The sequence below is a fragment of the Malus sylvestris genome, chromosome 9 (genome assembly GCF_916048215.2).
Source record: "Malus sylvestris chromosome 9, drMalSylv7.2, whole genome shotgun sequence".
Taxonomy (NCBI): domain Eukaryota; kingdom Viridiplantae; phylum Streptophyta; class Magnoliopsida; order Rosales; family Rosaceae; genus Malus; species Malus sylvestris.
The window spans coordinates 7,875,056-7,893,518 of record NC_062268.1 but is presented as its reverse complement, the minus strand read 5'-3'; the positions used below and the strand labels follow the sequence as shown (position 1 = coordinate 7,893,518).

General features: G+C 36.7%; 2 protein-coding genes and 1 pseudogene across 2 annotated transcripts; 2 read left to right on the top strand and 1 right to left on the bottom strand.

Moving 5' to 3' along the window:
• The first annotated feature begins 562 nt into the window (after nt 1-562).
• LOC126583327 (protein DETOXIFICATION 40-like) lies at nt 563-6,124 on the top strand. The gene is made up of 7 exons (XM_050247677.1): nt 563-1,043; nt 1,461-2,092; nt 4,683-4,739; nt 5,098-5,336; nt 5,421-5,539; nt 5,724-5,810; nt 5,971-6,124. The coding sequence occupies exons 1-7, from the start codon at nt 696-698 to the stop codon at nt 6,025-6,027; spliced, it is 1,539 nt and encodes a 512-aa protein (XP_050103634.1). The 5' UTR covers nt 563-695; the 3' UTR covers nt 6,028-6,124.
• A 318-nt stretch (nt 6,125-6,442) lies between these two features.
• Nucleotides 6,443-8,387, bottom strand: LOC126583330 (50S ribosomal protein L6, chloroplastic-like). The gene is made up of 3 exons (XM_050247682.1): nt 8,230-8,387; nt 6,991-7,299; nt 6,443-6,893 (listed from the first exon to the last, which is right to left on the bottom strand). The coding sequence occupies exons 1-3, from the start codon at nt 8,262-8,264 to the stop codon at nt 6,557-6,559; spliced, it is 681 nt and encodes a 226-aa protein (XP_050103639.1). The 5' UTR covers nt 8,265-8,387; the 3' UTR covers nt 6,443-6,556.
• Nucleotides 8,388-10,993: 2,606 nt separating this feature from the next.
• On the top strand, nt 10,994-18,447 carry LOC126583329 (glutamate receptor 3.7-like; annotated as a pseudogene).
• Nucleotides 18,448-18,463: the final 16 nt, after the last annotated feature.

Genomic DNA, 18,463 nt, shown 5'->3' with positions numbered 1-18,463 from the left:
TCGAATAAAGCAACAAAGAATTAAGAAACAAAAAAGAAAAATGATTTTTACAAACTTATTTTTCTCATGCACGTATATTTTTTGTCATTAAATTGAATAAATCAGAGTAGAATGAAAAAAAAACAATAATATATAGTGGTGCATGGAGAAAAAAAAAAGGATAAAAAATACATAAAGTAATGAGAGATTTTTCAGAGTATCGTAAACCCGGTCCAGTACATCAAAACAATAAATTTTGTTAGATAAGATGTTAGATTATCCACCAATGAAGTTCAAATTCACACCGTCATGCAGAAACTCAACTCATTTTCACCATTACGGTAAAGAGCCACTTGCTCTTCAAAATAAGAGTTTAGAGACATCATCTCTTCATTATATTATTACATTATTACCACGTTGTAACTTTTTTGTTCTTTTTTTGTTCAATAGCAACCCATATGTTCCACGCCTATCGACATATGATTTGAATGTTTTGGCTCACAAATCAAAACTTGGAACTTCCACCACGGTGGCTCTCTCCATCTTACATCATCTCTCTTGTTTGTCCAGATCTCACCTATCCCATTTGTCACGTACCCCATAACCATCATTTATCCCTTCCTAATACTACCTACTTAAACAAACTTGCTACACCACTCTTCCCGCACCTAGCAGCGCTGAACCCAGCAGATTGCTTCAAAACTAAAATCTCCCAAATGACTTCTCCCAAAAACGAGCTCCAACATCCTCTGTTGGAATCCTACGGTCCCCTTCCGTCCACCAAATCCTTCACCTCAAAGCATGCTCACGAAGAGCATGCAAGCGGAGAGCTGGAACAAGTACTATGCGACACCGACAAGCCGTTTTCGCAGCGGCTTAAACCTGCCCTATGGATCGAGTCCAAGCTCCTCGTCGTCCTCGCCGCCCCCGCCATCATCGTGTACATGATCAACTATGTCATGTCCATGTCCACCCAAATGTTTTGCGGCCACCTTGGTAATCTCGAGCTCGCCGCCTCCTCCCTCGGCAACAATGGCATCCAAATCTTCGCCTATGGTCTTTTGGTATGCAACGGAATTATTAACAGACTGTTTGGTGATCAAAATTTGATAAAATAATTTTAGTGATCATAGCGTATTTGCATCTTTCATGAAATGAATTTAGTGGATAAATTTTGCGAGTTTTGGTATCTTGGATCGAATAAATCACTAGATTAAATGTATGTAATAGGAAGAAACGTATGTCGATTTTCAGGTTTTATCTAAGTTAAACTTGGAAATGTTCAGGAAGGAAACTTAATCTTCTAAATCCGACCATTTTTGGGGAGATTCGAAATAAAAAAAATTCAATAGTTCGCATCCATTTTTTCATTCAACATACATCTCAATCTAATGAGTTGTAATAATTCAAACCAGTCCTTGACACCGAGAAAGTCCGTAATTCCGACATCTGTCTTACTATTTGTTCTTATGTCCGAACAGTTGGGTATGGGAAGCGCAGTGGAAACCCTATGTGGACAAGCATACGGTGCCCAAAAGTACAAAATGTTAGGCATATACCTACAAAGATCAACAGTCCTCCTATTTTTCCCTGGTGTACTCCTCACCATTATTTACGTCTTCTCCGAACCAATCTTGCTTTTACTTGGTGAATCTCCAAGCATTGCTTCTTCAGCTGCAGTTTATGTGTACGGACTGATCCCTCAGATCTTTGCCTACGTTGTCAACTTCCCGATCCAAAAGTTCATGCAATCTCAAAGCATAGTTGCCCCAAGTGCTTATATATCGACTGGAACCCTAGTTATCCACATTTTGCTCAGCTGGGTTGCTGTGTACAAGGTGGGGTTGGGTTTGCTGGGTGCGTCGCTGGTGCTGAGTCTGTCATGGTGGATCACCGTGGTGGCACAGTTCGTGTACATTGTTAAGAGTGACAGGTGTAAGAACACGTGGACAGGGTTTTCGTGGCAAGCTTTCAGCGGATTGTACAGTTTTTTCAAGTTGTCTGTGGCGTCTGCTGTCATGCTTTGCCTGGAGACGTGGTACTTTCAGATTCTTGTTTTGCTTGCTGGGTTGCTGGAAAACCCTGAGCTGGCCCTTGACTCTCTCTCTATCTGGTAAGCCATGGTTAAAAGTTCTTTAACTGTTTTTCATGTTTTTATCAGTTTCTTTTTTAGATTCTCACACCGCTGATTAATTTTTAATTGTCGAATTAAATGAATTAAACGGATTCAACAAACATAATCAGACAATTGTCTATGAAAAATTAAAATAGCGTTTGTTTATCATTTTTTATTTCACCTTATACACATCTTTGTTTATAAAAATAAAATAAAAATTAAGGGTGAAAAAACTATGTAAAATTCCCTTTCCTTGTTTTTCTTACCCAAGGAAGAGGTGCTTCTATAATGACCTGACCCCAAAGGAAAAATGCTTATACTATTTCCACGACAATACTTGGATCTTCACAGGTATGCCTTAATATCATACGTCACTACTCAATACTGGTCGGACCCCAACCCTATAGTTAATTATTTACATTCGGCCATAAGGAGAAACTTTTTTAATGTGACGGAAAACCGGTCCAAATACCAAATATTTAATCATTTGTATTAAGATATTTAGTGTACCAGATGCTCCACGCTTAAAAAATTTTGGACCACAAGAAAAACTTCTTTTATTAGTATTTGCTGGTACTAGGACAATTGTTTTTCGGTTAATACTAGGTAGATTAAATTTGTAAATAAAATTTGCAAATTAAATGACTTGTCACCAATAAGAAATGAACACGTTTATCAATACTTAAGCAATAACTATATCCTCAACTTCTATGTAATTTAGTTTACAAATTTAATATCTCTAGCATTACCTATTTTTTTCTTTTAATAATTAAGGCGGCGAATATCTGGATGCCAATTGATATACATGCAATAAAATAGATGATCTGCATACTCTATTTTTGTTTCTTGATTATCAATTTTTTTTAATATAGAAAGTGAGAAATAAAAGAAAAGTACAAGAAGAAGAAGTGTAAAATATTCCCATATAAACTAGTAACTTAACCAATCTACCAATCACAAATGTAGTTGTGTATGATCAAGGGGTCAAGACTTTGGGTCACATGTTGTTAGGAATCTCTAATTAAAATCAGTGGATGACTTGGCTTCTTCTCGCTCACCAAAGCGTCAATTATTGATAAAAAAATAAGTAAAAATAGTCTCAGAAAACAATAAAAAGAGAGGTTTATGAATGGATTAAGAGGTGAATCTAAGTTGTCGTGTTGGCTTCAATTATTGATATAAAAAATAGTGTGAAAACAACATATTTTATGCTGTAGTAGGTAAACTCTAAATTGTCCTAATGATTTCATTTATGATTTGAGAGGTGAATGAATCTGCATTCACTCATTTTTTTATAATGCAAAAGGAAAGATAGTTAATTATTTCTTTTCGGTGATTTTGCAAATAGCGAAAAATAATAATGTTTATATACTTTGGTTCAAGTTTGATCTCCTTTAATTCTTCGTTTTTTAGTATTTAACAATTTAATCAACTAATTACGAATCGTAATGCATTGCGAGACTTGTTGAGATCGATGAGTCTGCAACCTGTCACGTGTTTACATGCAAGTGGTCATGATATTATTTTGTCTATCTAAGTTGGCAAATATTATTTGAATTAGGATTGAATGGATTTACTTATGCTTAAGCGTCGAGACCTAGCCTTACATTTTAGATGGAATTTTCCACATATGTAATTGCTGGCTAGATGGAAGATGTGAACGAAATGACTAGGATCTTTGTGGTCTCCAAGTCAAATTCTAATTTCATTTCATACCCACGTGGCACTTGCATTGTTTGATAAATATTCTTGTCTTCTATGCATTATTACTAGCCAAAAGCAAATTTGTGTTTTGTCTCTTTCCTAATATTTCTTTTTTGGCATAATTCTATTAATTCATGTTTCAATGGTGCACAGAAATGGAAGTTGCCAGCCAAGCTAAACTAAATAACATCTCTTTCTCAATTTCTAGTTTCTGCTTTTAGGCTTTAGGCAATCCTTGGACCACTAGCCCTAAAAATGGGTCTAACTAGCATGGACCTCACCATCGCATGAAGGCCGTGTAACGGCCTCATTTGGTGAGCAGATCATGACATGATTAAGACTAGGTTGAATTCAGTATGATATGTTTATGGAACGATAATGAGAATAGTAAGAAATTAGAAAACTTGGGAGTAACAGACATGGTTGTGACATAATTGAGATTAGGTTAAATCCAGCAGCCTAGAGTCATATCCTAATACACATGCCTCGTTTCGTGATCATCCATTACATGATTTGGACTAGATTGAAATCAATATCATTTGGTCCCATTTAGTGGGTGAATCATGACACGACTGTAAATAAGTTAAATCTAGTTGCACAGAGACTACAATCATATACCTTGGAAAATAAATTTATTTTGTCTAGTGTGTGGCACATTTTATTTAATGTTCCAATCCTCTTCTATATATTAAGAGCACCAAGCGTGGGACAACAAAACAATAATTCTTTACAATTGCAACGGTCATGTCATGCTCTCTCCGAGTCGAAGGTGGTTAATATTTGATGTGCTAGTTTCTCAGAACCAACCACCAACTCTACATAGAAACCTAATTTTGTGTCTTTAATTAAGTTTGACATATGAGGTTTTTTTAATTAATTGCAGCATGACAATCAATGGATGGGTCTTCATGATCTCAGTTGGGCTAAATGCAGCTGCGAGGTCAGTGTCATATTTATATATATATATATATTACATACATGCACCTGATGTAAGGTCATCGATGAAAGGGATCCCGCTTCACTATAGGCGGAGCTGAATCCATGTCGATAAACATATTGAAATGATATCAAAAGCTGTACAATCAATTATCGGAAGTATCAATAATATGAATGATATGTTGATAACCCGATACAGTTAGAATATGATTGTCGATATCTCCCGCTCCAGCCACTATGGATTCGAATTCCTCTTATGAAGGGTCCTATACATAAATATTGATAGGTCACAAAACGTTTTTATGTAGAGAACATGGAATTATTTAAACTTACTTTTACTTTTTATGATTTACTGCAAGCAGTGTGAGAGTGAGTAATGAGCTTGGAGCTGGACATCCAAAGTCTACAGCATTTTCAGTTGTGGTGGTGACTGTAGTCTCTTTCATTATCTCAATCTTCGCAGCCATAGCTGTTCTTTTACTGCGTCATAAGTTGAGCTACGCCTTCACCGAAGGTGAAGCCGTGGCTGCTGCTGTATCTGATCTCTGCCCGCTTCTGGCCCTCACCCTCCTCCTTAACGGAGTCCAGCCAGTTTTGTCCGGTAAATATAAATTGGAGCATTCGTCCATGAACTTGCCTACGTTAAATGAAACATATGCTAACTAATGTAAATGCACGAATTCAGGTGTTGCTGTTGGGTGTGGATGGCAAGCTTTTGTTGCGTATGTGAATGTTGGATGTTATTACGTAGTTGGAGTACCATTTGGTGCGCTTCTAGGGTTTTACTTCAAGCTCGGCGCCAAGGTACAAAAAATCAACATCAAATTGAAAAATATAATTTCGTAGTTCTCGTTACTAAATTAATCTAATCGCATAATGCGAATGTTTACTAACATTAATTGTCGTATCATATGATGCACTAATGTGATCGAAAAAAGTATCATACAAATGATGACGACTATAATAATTATGTGCGATAATTTTGTAGGGAATATGGTTAGGAATGGTGGGGGGAACATTGATGCAAACACTCATCCTACTGTGGGTGACCATTCAGACTGACTGGAACAAAGAGGTATTAGATTTGAGTGCCACTTTTCTTTTACTTTAAATTTATTATAATTATTTTTTGGGATTTATCTTGCATGATTTATTGACATTATAAGTGATTTTTTTTTAATTTTTTTTATATAATCGTTATTAATATGAAAACATACATTTGAATTGAATTGCAGGTGGAAGAGGCAAAGAAAAGGCTGAATAAATGGGCTGTGAAGGAGCCACTCAAGTAGTGAGAAAACAGATGTGAAAGAAGGAAGATTCATTTTTGGGTGTGATTCTGATTTGATTAAAGATACATAACAATATGAATGCAAAACAATTTAATCATTATTATCTTCCACGATTCTACCATTCACTGCTGCTTTATGGTAACTTTCTGTTACGATATGATAAAATTATGCACGACCTGATGCCACGACATGAACACAAACAAAGGTTTAATGTTCGGGTTGAGCATTGACTGGCAGAGCACTTAAAAAGGGTCGTGTTTGTGAGAAGAAACAAAATCATTGTGCTTTGTTTTATTTTTTAAGCTATTGACTATACTTTTCCTTAACGGCTTGGGTTCGTGTGGATTCGTTCAGAAATCGGGTTGTGTCCAACACGATCCGTTTGCCAGGTCAACTTTAGTTTTCAGCATCTACCTTAACGTGAAAATACAGATACTGGAATTGCTCGCGGTAATGCAAGTACATTCGATAATTCTGACACATTTGACAAGCAGGAATGTGAATATAAAAATGAAACAATCCAAGGCTATTACTTCTTCTTCCCTGCTTTTCCCTCCTTCCTTCTTATGATTTCATCAGCATATTTCACACCCTTACCTTTGTACGGTTCCGGGGGTCTCCATTTCCTGATCGACGCAGCAAACTGACCGATGGCACTCTTGTCGTATCCGCTAACAACGATTCTGGTGTTTTCTTCGACCTTGACTTGTATGCCATCAGGGATATCCATCCTAACTGGATGGGAGAACCCAAGACTTAGTACCAAGATCTTTCCTTCTAAAGTAGCTCGATAACCGACGCCTACCAGTTGCAACCTCTTATCAAATCCTTTTGACACCCCCACCACCATGTTGTCCGTAAGCGTCCTAAGCAAATTATTTAACAGGCACATAAGGAACAAACCATGAAGAATAAGGCCGGTTTATTGTTTAAAGTACATGGCTGAAGATGGAAGAAATGTACCTGAAAAGGCCATGCATTTGATTGGCCCTTCTAGTCTCTACTGCCTTTCTGACCCTTAGAGCCCCAGAATCCTCCTTTTGAACCAGCACTTCTCGCGGGTAAGTTAGTGAAAGCTGCCCCAATGGTCCCTTTACTGCCAAAGCCTGTCCTTCCAAAGTGATTGTCACATTGGATGGTACTTCAATTGGCTGCTTTCCAATTCGTGATTCCTTACACTCTATCTTCTTCTTCAAAAACCCGACATGAGATACAGGTACGCTACAAACAGAGAATCCGTTTCTCTCGCCCAAAAAAGCAGACCGCAAATTGCTGAAACATGATAGCAAAAAGGATCTTCACTAAACCAGAAATAATCCACTCTAATGATATCTTCAAAAACATAACAAAACAATTTTAAAACTAAGTTCTTATGGTCCATTGGGTTACTGAAATTCATGAATTTCGACCTTCTCCAAGCACTGCAGAACAAAGTGACGGAAACTTCAAAACATAAGAACACAATCTAATCGCTAATTTGTTATGATCCACTGGGTTTCAGAAAAATTCATGAATCCATTTCAAGTTTGGACCTTTTCCAAATTTGAAACCCAAGAACAAAGTTACGAAACATAAAAAACATAACACAGTGCAAACATTAGTTTCTTATGTTCCATTGGGTGTCTGAAAAACTCATGAATCCGGTTCAAGTTCGGACCTTTCCCCAAATTTGAGACCTGAGAAACCAACACTGCCCTCAGCTGAGGCAAATGCACTAAAATATGATATTATTTACACTAAAGGATGAAGACTGGACTAGCGAAAATCAATGCTAAAATCTCTCGCTAAAATATCACTAAGCGGTGTTACCTGCATTAAAAATGTGATACCTTTCCACGTGTGGGTGTAGTGGGGCCAGCTGGCCATGAAATTGAAACGGCACCGTTTGAATGTGAAACTAAGGTAGGGTTACAATACAGGCCATCGTCTTCTACCTCTAGATTAATTCTACGGATGTGCATTTTTTTTTTTATGCTTAAAACAGTTTTCTACTTAATAAAATAATCACCTGAAACTATAATAAAATCCTGCGATTCCCACAACCCATTATTCTAATCTTCTTGAAAAATGCTTCAAATTGTCAGAAGGATTCAAACTTTACAAATTATTACAAGTAATTTTCACCCAAAAGAGAAGGAACAGAAAGCAAATGCTTGAATTAGAGAGCGGCATAGTAAAAGTAACAGTAAATTGCGAGCTGACCTGGTTTGGAAAGATGAGGTGAGTGAGGAGGCCATTGTTTTCAAGAGCTTGAGAGCATCAGCCGCTGAGCTTTTGTACTCTGCTTCTCGGGACTAATGAAGATTGAAGAGAAAGCATGGAGCCTTTGTTATCCAGTTCCCACCCACATGCTACAATTACAAAACTACCCTCCAAACTTGGGCTTTTCAGCACGAATCCGGATCCTCGTCGCTTCTCTTTGTGAGGATCCACGAATCCGTAAATCATATCCGTTTATTGTACATCGTACGGTCATAAATAATTTTAAATAATTTTATTTAAAATTAAATACAAACAACACCTGATAAAAACTGACCGTATAATGTACGATGAACAGACAAAATTTACAAATTCTTAGAATTCTTATTACAAGGATCCGAAGATCCTGTTGGGCTAAGCACAATTTACAAGATGTCCCGATCCATGTAGGAGCCCAAATGACAAAAACATTTTCTAATACAATTTTCATTTTTTTTGGAGAATTATTAATAGCATTCAAAATTTTCATTCTACGCTCATAACTTTTTATATTTAGAAAGAAAAATATACTTGTGAGGAGTGTAAAATGTGATTTTTTGAGTGCCAATAACATTTCTTTTTTTTATGACTAAACATTTTATATTGAAATAAGGTGAGTGGACAATCGGTCAATGTGCTTATGTAGCTATGCTTTTATCTTGTGAAAAGAGAAATGAAGAGAAGTTAACCTTTATATTTTGTGTAGTGCTATTTACGCACATTATTTTTTAACTTTCTAAATATTTTTGTTAATTTGTATTCGTTGATTTTTTTTAAATTTATTCAATTCGACGGCTGAAAATTGAGAGAGTGTGTAAGAAGTAAAAATAAATGTGTGAACAACACCACGTTATATTTAATTGCCAAATTGAATCAACGAAAAATGTTTTCTCTTTTGAAATAGAAGAAGAGATTCTATGTTCGAATTTCACTACTCCATTCATAGAAAAAGTATGTTGTTGTTCTTCCTTTTCCTCTGTAATTGGATATTGTTCTTAGATGTGAAAGTAAAGAGGTGTGTGGTCGATAAACAAGAAAAATTATTGTGTTTGTCGAGAAGTGATAACGTTATTTCACTGATTATCATAAAGTACATTGCTCCAGTGATCTAGGCATTGATCTATGGTGCATTTACACAAACAAGCAATTAGAGTAAAACTCCTACACGACAATCACAAGCACAAACATCGCCACTACAGTGCTGTCATAAGAACAATAGATCATACCCATATCATGTCACACAAAGGTCATTCTCAAATAGCAAAGTCACATAAAGTCATTGCTAAAAAATGAGACCACATTACGTTGTAGATGAAAAACGAGACCACAACGCTCACTAGGTGAGACAACACCCGCTAAACGTAGTACAAACAAAACTTAATTCCATTTTCTCTCCTTGCACTCTTAGAAAAGAAGAAAAATGTAAAAGAATAAAGGATGTGTGAAAGTCATAAAAAAAAAACGCTAAATGTTGATAAGAAACCTCCTATATAGGATATCACTGTCAACTAACCTATTTTCTTGCCAGGTGGGATCTTGCTATCCTTCACGTACCCAAAACCTAAGAAAAATAATGAGCTTTGAGAATATGACATTGGAAGTGGACCTGGTGCTTCTTCCATCCAAGTGTGATTCTTTTTTTTTCATGATGTCCAACATCATGCTCACTTGCACTTCCAAATTCAATCATTCAACCACCACAAACTCCTTCCTTCAACTGTTCAACAGTTGGACATACAAAATTTTCAGTTCTGTGAAGTTGAACTGAAAATTTCTCTGGAAATCAATAATTTGTTGGTGAAATTTACTAACTTTCTATGGTTTTTCAGTTCACCAATGAGTGCTCTCAACTGGGTAGTTCACTGATCAAGCAATAAAGCTTTCCTCCTTAATCTTTATCCAAAGTTTGTTGAATATCCTATGTGTTTTCATGCCATATTTACTGATTTTATGAAGCTTTTGAAACATGGGTTTTAGAAAAGTTTGAGGCTTTACTGTGAGGAATTGCTGTTGGAGAACAATTCAGAAATAAATAAAAATAACAGAATTCGAAATTGTAGAATATTTATTAATCAAAATACTTGCTGTGCAGAATGAAATACAGAAATAAATACAAGAATATCAATGGTACTAACTTGATTACAGAAGGTAGAGGCTAGCGTAATAACTATGTCATTCGAACAGTATTTACGTCACACTCTTGTGCTTGTGGTTCAACAACGTCTGCTTGATCAGGATTCAACTACCTAATTCTACAACCCGTACTGGATTATAGAATTCTAGCGAATTTGCTTTGTGTGTTTACTCTCTGGAAATTTCGTACGGAAGAAAGGAGGAAGAAAAGATATGTCTGGAATGGAACTGAAGACTCCAGTTATATAGGCTCTTTCATATCTCTTCAAACACCTTTTGGATGTATATGAAGCTATACAACTCTTTCCAAAGAGTTGTGTCTATTAATCAAAACGTTTTTAATTAATTTTAATTAAAAACTTAATTCGAAAAATTAAAACTAATTGATCAGATTAATTAATTTTAATATTATGGTATAATCATCAAGTCAAATCCATACAATTGGTGGCCCAAGCTCCAATTCTCATTCCAAGTGGTCTAACACCTAACTAATATTGTAGAGGACAAAACATATATAAAGGTCATTGAGAATCTTGCTTTCTCCAATGTGGACAAGAGTCTCAAAACTCTAACAATTGCTGCAGCGGGAAAAAAAATGAGGGGTGCTGTAGTTTTGCCACTGCAATTTCTGATATGGGTTTTCCTCACTAGCTGCTTTTACTTTTAACTCGGTTATTGGTAGAGTTGCAAAGACAGCCATGGAAGCTGCACTCTCTGATGTTAATGCAGATCCAAGAATACTCAGTGGGACGGAGCTGAGGTTGCTTATGGAGAAAACAAATTCTAGCGTGTTCTTGGGATCCGTTGAAGGTACTTAATTGATCAGTATTCTGGTTTCTGCGTATGAATATCATTCCTTGTTCCAGTTCATAACTGTAGTGGTTGTTCTTTTCTAGGGTGAAATTTTGATTTTAGCAACTGTTATGGTGCATTCAGACGAGGAACTTTCATATTTTGTTAGGAATGTAGAACAAAATTTGGATAGCGGGAATTGAAATTGACTTTATGCAATACATTTGAGGGAACTTTCAAATGATTCCTTGAAAGGTGTCTTTCGAAAGTCATTTGTTTAGTGTCTTTATAGTGTTTTAGTAGTAGTTTTGCAGTGATTGAGTAGTTCATCGCTAGTGTTCTTGTAGTACATCTTAATAATCGAGTCTAGAGTTGCTTGGTACTTTGAAAGTGCTAGTGAGTTGTAAAACGATGTATAGGACATTCTCAGGTTGCTATGACTCCATATTATATGGAAACCTCTTGTATTTACTGTAGAATTGAAGTTCCAAAACACGTGGAATCAATCGCTGATTTTCTGACCTCTGCTCTGATTAGTTTAAGATTTCTTTCACCACTTTAGCCCTTCATGAGCTCTTTTCGTGTCTTTCAAATACATTATCAATGGCACCACGTCTTGTTTTAAAGTTAATTTCCTTTTAATATTTCCATATGCTGCGCTTCTTATCCTCTCTTGGAACGTTTGATATTGAACTTCACTCTGAATTGCAATCAATGTAACCCACATTTCTTAATGTCTCACTTTCTGGGAGCAGTTTTTCAGGTGCTTGACAAAAGTATAGTAGCCATAATCGGACCACAGACCTCTTCAATGGCTCATATGATCTCTGAAATTGCTAATGGTCTCCAAGTACCTCTTATCTCATATGCTGCAACTGATCCTACCCTTTCTGCTCTCGAAATCCCATTCTTTCTCCGAACTACACAAAGCGATGCTCACCAAATGGCTGCTATGGCTGGTTTGATTGATTTTTACGGGTGGAAATGTTAACGTATACTGAAATCCTAATCTGTAGTGAATACTTGAACAAGAAAAGAAGAAGAAAGAAGAGTTCTAGAGAGAGAATGAATGTTTAGAAAGAGAAACTTATGTATTGATCTGACTCGAAGATTACAGTAATTCCATTACATCTTATATATTTTGCACTGCTTACATCAGTAACTATATCAGTTAGTTATAACACCTCTAACCAACATAACCACCAATAGTCTATTAGTTAAGCTGATGTGGCATTGCCAGCTGTTATTACTGTCAACATCCCCCCTCAATCTAAGCTTGGGGTGCCAAGCTTCAGATTGTAACAATGTCTGATGAAAGCAGGAATGTGAAGACCCTTTGTTAGAACATGGCAGTTTGCTCGTCAGTAGGAACATAGGCCACTGCAAGATCTCCTTTTTGTACCCTCTCCCTTACAAAATGATAATCGGTATCCAAGTGTTTTATTCTTGAGTGAAACACTGGATTCGAACTTAATGCAATAGCTGACATGTTATCACAATTAATAACAGGTGGTTGAAGTAAAACACACTTCAAATCTCTCAAAATGTGTCTAACCCAAGCTATATCAGCAGCTGTATGAGCAAGGGCTTTGTATTCAGCTTCTGTAGAACTTCTGGATACTAAAATTTGTTTCTTTGATTGCCATGAAATAGGATTTTCGCCAAGAAAAACAATATATCCAGTCACTGATCTTCTGGTATTAAGATTCGCAGCCCAATCAGAATCAGAGAAAGCCGTGAGATGCATATGTGATTGTGAAGAATAGACTATGCCATGTTGCATTGTACCATGAAGATATCGAAGAATCCTTTTTACAGCACCAAAATGAACCTCAGTTGGTGAATGCATGTGTTGACAAACTGTATTCACAGCAAACGCAATATCCGGTCTAGTAAACGTAAGATACTGCAAGGAACCAACAATGCTTCTGTAGGAACTAGGATCTGAAAGTAACTCTCCTTCTGTCACCATCATTTGATTATGTGGTTTACATGGTGTATTGGCAGGCTTGCAAGAATCCATACCTGCCTTATGAAGTAAATCCTTTATGTATTTCGACTAATTGACAAAAATGTCTCCAATGGGTTTATATTGAATCTGTAAACCAAGGAAATATGTCAGCTTCCCCAAATCCTTCAAGTCAAACACAGAAGAGAGTTCTTGAACCACGAGTTGTACTTTAGTCACACATGATCCAGTCAATATTATATCATCAACATAAAGCAACAGTATGAGGATATCATTGTTATCAGTTTTGATGAACAAACTGGTATCAAATACTGATGCAGTAAACCCCATTGTCACCAAGTAGCTTGAAAATTTTGAATTCCAAGCCCTTGGGGCTTGTTTGAGTCCATATAGTGACTTGAGGAGTTTGCATACATAATTGGGATGACTTGAATCAACAAACCCTTGTGGTTGTTTCATATAAACTTCTTCTTGGAGCTCACCATGCAGAAATACATTCTTGACATCAAGTTGTTTCAATTCCCATTTATTCATTGCAGCCAAAGCAAGAATGAGTCTTACAGTTGTATGTCTCACAACTGGACTAAAAGTATCAGAATAATCTACACCATGCTCTTGAGAAAATCCTTGAGCAACCAGTCTTGCTTTATACCTTGATACAGTACCATCATGATTTCTTTTCACCTTATACACCCATTTGCTTCCTATTATTAATCTGTGATCTGGTGCAGGTACTAAAGTCCAAGTACCTTGAGTTCGAAGTGAATCATACTCCTCTTGCATTGCTTGTTGCCAATGTGAAATAGATGCTGCTTGTCTAAAACATGTAGGTTTTAATGAATCTGCAATCTCTGAAATAAAAGAGAAACCTCCCACAAAAGGATCATCATTTGTTATCTGTAAGGTGTTTAACTCTGGGAACGTTGCAGTTAAGGCTGCATAATTTTTCTTTTGGATGGCACCAGACTTCTACCTTGTCACCATTGAATGTTCATTACCATTCTGTGCTTGAATATCATTTAGTACAATTGCTTGAGAATTTGATAACCTTGAATCTGGTGGACTTGAGTAATGATGTTGAGAAGATGAAACCTGATGATCAGAATGCTGACTTACTGCAGATTCTGAAGGGTGAGACACTGCCATATCAGAATATCCTGAAGTTACTGGATCTGAGCCTTCAGAATGTGAAATGACTTCTATAGCTTGTGCATATCCTCTATCTTGGTGCACTGGAGATGGAGTAATCGTATCCCTTGGTAATTGAATCACAATAGGCCTTGAATTTTGGAAAGATGAAGAACTAGACTGTTGTACCTTTGACACTTGTATATGCCAATAAGGAAATATCTCTTCATCATGTACAACATGTCTAGAAAGAATTAATTTCCCTGAACCAAGGTTATAACATATTACTCCCTTATATCCCATCATATATCCCAGAAATACACATTGAGTTGTTCTTGGTTCAAGTTTATTTGCATTATAAGGCCTCATGAATGGATACACTGCAGACCCAAAAATCTTCAGATTTTGAACATCAGGTTCTTGTCCAATTAACACCTGATATGGTGATTTCATATTCAATATTCTACATGGCATTCTGTTTATTAGAAATGCAGCATGTGAACATGCATGAAACCAAAACTGGGCTGGTAACTTTGCTTCTGTCATGAGTGTGACTGCAGTCTCAACCACATGTCTGTGTTTCCTCTCAGCAAGTCCATTTTGCTGAGGGGTATAAGGACATGAAATCATGTGTTTTATACCCTTTGTATCCAAAAAATCAACAAACATTCTACTTGTATACTCTCCCCCTCCATCAGACTGTAAACACTTAAGTGAAACACTGAATTAAGTTTGTATAAACGCACATAACTTAACAAATATGGAAAACACTTTAGACTTGTTATTCATTGGAAAAATCCACAAAAATCTTGAATATTCATCTACAAAGCTCACATAGTATCGATAACCTTGTACAGACACCTTTGGAGGTGGCCCCCATACATCAGTGTGAACTTTCTCAAACAAACATGTAGCAGTATTTTGTCTTACTGGAAACAACTGTCTTCTCATTTTACCACTCATACAAGAAGAACATATGGACTCACAACTATCTACTTTGACACTAGTATTAAACTTCTTTCGCATTACAGCAAAGATCTCTTCTTACGGATGACCTAACCGCTTATGCCACCTCGACACTTGAATCTTCTTTCCAATAAAGCCAGCACAGTGCTCCAACTTTGCAGCAAAAGACTTTGCAAAAACATTGACTGGAATTGAAAATAGCTCCCCATCATCACTTGTCCCTGTGTACAGTATCTTCCTTGTTGCCTTGTCCTGTATGAAGAAGACAACATCATCACATATAAACCAACATCCATTATCTCTGCATAACTTCTTAACAGAAAGTAAATTCACAGTGATTTTAGGTACACAGAGCACATTTCTTAACATCAAAGATTGTTTAGAAATAGGGATGCTTGTGGAACCAATATGTGTTACTTCCAATCCTGTACCATTCCCAATTGTAATAGTTCCATCACCAGTATAAGGAATAACATGATTAAGATGATTTAAGTTTGCAGTCATGTGATGAGTTGCACCTGAATCCAATATCCAGTTTTCTTCAGCAGTAAAACCAACACCAGATTCTTCAGTTTGAGTTACATGTGCTTGAGCTGTCATAGCTGCAATCGATGGTGGGGGTGGAGGATTTCCCTGATATGCAAAGTTGTTCCTGTGAAAACATTCAAGAGCTATGTGTCCCCTCTTTTCACATATCTGACAAATTATAGAACCAGAAGATTGTGAACCTCCACTCTCAGCTCTATCGTAGCAGTTTGGTGCAGTGTGTCCCCTTCTTGAACATATCTGGCATTCAGGTGATACTGAGTACTTAGAGTTGGTATTCCCATTCCAATTAGACTTATAATTGCCATGGCTAGCATATGAATTAGTTGAGGTGAAACCATTACTTGCAGATTCATATCCTGCAACACTTTTACCACTTCCAGAGTAACTATTATTCCCATTTCTGTTATTAAATCCTGATGAAAACCTGGAATTGTGATTCCCACCTCCAAACTTTCTGTTATTAAAATTTCCTCGCTGTGAAGACTGATAACCTCTACTACCATTACCATTCCCAATTCCTGAAAAACCATTTCCTCCCTGAAAATTACTACCAAACTGATCATTAAAACCATTTCCTCTCTGAAAGTTGTTACCGAATTTATCATTGCTGAGACTAACCTGAGACCTCTGAGAATTGGAACTCTCACCATGTTCATACCCTTGAAAGCCTTGTAAACCAAATCGTTCACCTTGAACAACCATAGCAGACATAGAACTAGATAAAGAGTGCATTCTAGATTCAATACTGCCTTCTGCTACAAGCAATTGTGCTCGAAAATCTTTGATAGACATGGGAGAATCTCGTGCCAATATGACTGTCTTAATCATCTCAAAGTCAGCAGGCAAACCAGAAAGAACAGCAATTATGAAATCATTATCAGTAACCTTTTCTCCTGCAGATACTAATTGGTCCCTTATCCCCTTTAGTCTCATTAAGAATTTATCAACCGAATCACCACCTTTCTGAGCAGTATGCAATTCAGTTTTAAGTTGATTCACACGAACCATTGAGACAGAGGCAAATCTTTCTTGCAAACATTTCCAAGCTTCATAAGATGTTTTACACCCAATCACATGTTCCATAGCATCATCCAAAAGAGTTGCAATTAGCAAACTTAACAAAGCTAGATCATTTTTCCCCCAATCTTTATAAGCAGCATTAATTTCATTTGTAACCCCAGATTCTGTATTAATCACATACTTAGGTGGACATGATGCTTCTCCAGTAAAGAAGTCAAACAAATCATACCCCCTCAACACAGATGAAAATTGATAACTCCATTTCACAAAATTATCATCGTGCAACTTTACTGTCAACATCCCTAATAGATTCTCAATTCTAACAGTAGATTCAGCCATCTTCACACACTAAAGAGTATAAAAAAAAAATACAACCCAAGATTTCAAACAACAAGGTATATACCCACATAAATCAAGAAAGACACCTCTCTTCGGCAATCGACCTTTAATGAAGAAAGAGAACAGAATTACACACGAACTACACTCCGGCAATCGGTCTTATGGAGGAAACTAACAATTTACACCGAGATAATGGCTTCGGCCTTATATCTAAAATCAAGATTGCAGAAAGATGGCATCGGCCTTGTTTACTTTCGCACAAAAACTCAACAAACCCAGAAGAAACAACCTTGAGACATTTTCACAAACAGATAGAGTGCAGAAAACATACTGTACTTTCAAGAAACACCAAGCCTCCGACTGAACGCACAACACTGATTAAACTTCACGAATTCGAGACTGTCACCAAGAAAGATCTCTGTTAACAACCACCATGAGCGGAAGACAAGAGCCACGAAGGAACGTACACGGCGATGATACCATGTTAACGTATACTGAAATCCTAATATGTAGTGAATACTTGAACAAGAAAAGAAGAAGAAAGAAGAGTTCTAGAGAGAGAATGAATGTTTAGAAAGAGAAACTTATGTATTGATCTAACTTGAAGATTACAGTAATTCCATTGCATCTTATATATTTTGCACTGCTTACATCAGTAACTATAACAGTTAGTTTTAACACCTCTAACCAACATAACCACCAATAGTCTATTAGTTAAGCTGATGTGGCATTGCCAGCTGTTATTACTGTCAACAGGAAAGAGGTTATTGCTGTCTTTGTTGATGACGATTATGGGAGGAATGGAATATCTGCTTTACATGATGGGCTTGACAAAACAAGGATTTCTCATAACTTGGCTTTGCCTGTCCAATATAATTTAAATGACATTGCTGATTTGCTCAATAAATCCAGATTTCTTGGCCCTCGTGTCTATATTGTTCATGTTGATCCCGATCCTAGGTTGAGAATCTTTACTGTCGCCAAAGAACTTCATATGATGACAAGCAATTATGTGTGGTTTGCAACAGATTGGCTTTCTACTACAGTAGATTCATTCTCTCCAATGAACCAAACTTCACTCGCTGCCCTTCAAGGTGTAGTTACTTTACGTAAGCATATCCCAGAGTCCAGTCGAAGGCGTGCATTTATGTCTAGGTGGAAAAAAAATGCAGCAAGACGGTTTAGCAAGTTCTGAGTTAAATGTCTATGGACTTTATGCTTATGACACAGTTTGGGCTGTTGCACGTTTGGTTGAAAATTTTATGAATGAAAACAGAAATATCTCATTCTCTGTCCTTGATA

Bases quoted from the DNA above. Each gene is read 5' to 3' on its own strand.
- LOC126583327 (XM_050247677.1), top strand. From the start codon at position 696: ATGACTTCTCCCAAAAACGAGCTCCAACATCCTCTGTTGGAATCCTAC. The intron at 4,740-5,097 runs GTCAGTGTCATA...TACTGCAAGCAG, and splicing joins GGGCTAAATGCAGCTGCGAG to TGTGAGAGTGAGTAATGAGC. The intron at 5,811-5,970 runs GTATTAGATTTG...ATTGAATTGCAG, and splicing joins AGACTGACTGGAACAAAGAG to GTGGAAGAGGCAAAGAAAAG.
- LOC126583330 (XM_050247682.1), bottom strand. From the start codon at position 8,264: ATGGCCTCCTCACTCACCTCATCTTTCCAAACCAG. The intron at 7,300-8,229 runs GTCAGCTCGCAA...ATCATGTTTCAG, and splicing joins ACCTCATCTTTCCAAACCAG to CAATTTGCGGTCTGCTTTTT. The intron at 6,894-6,990 runs GTACATTTCTTC...TAATTTGCTTAG, and splicing joins CAAATGCATGGCCTTTTCAG to GACGCTTACGGACAACATGG.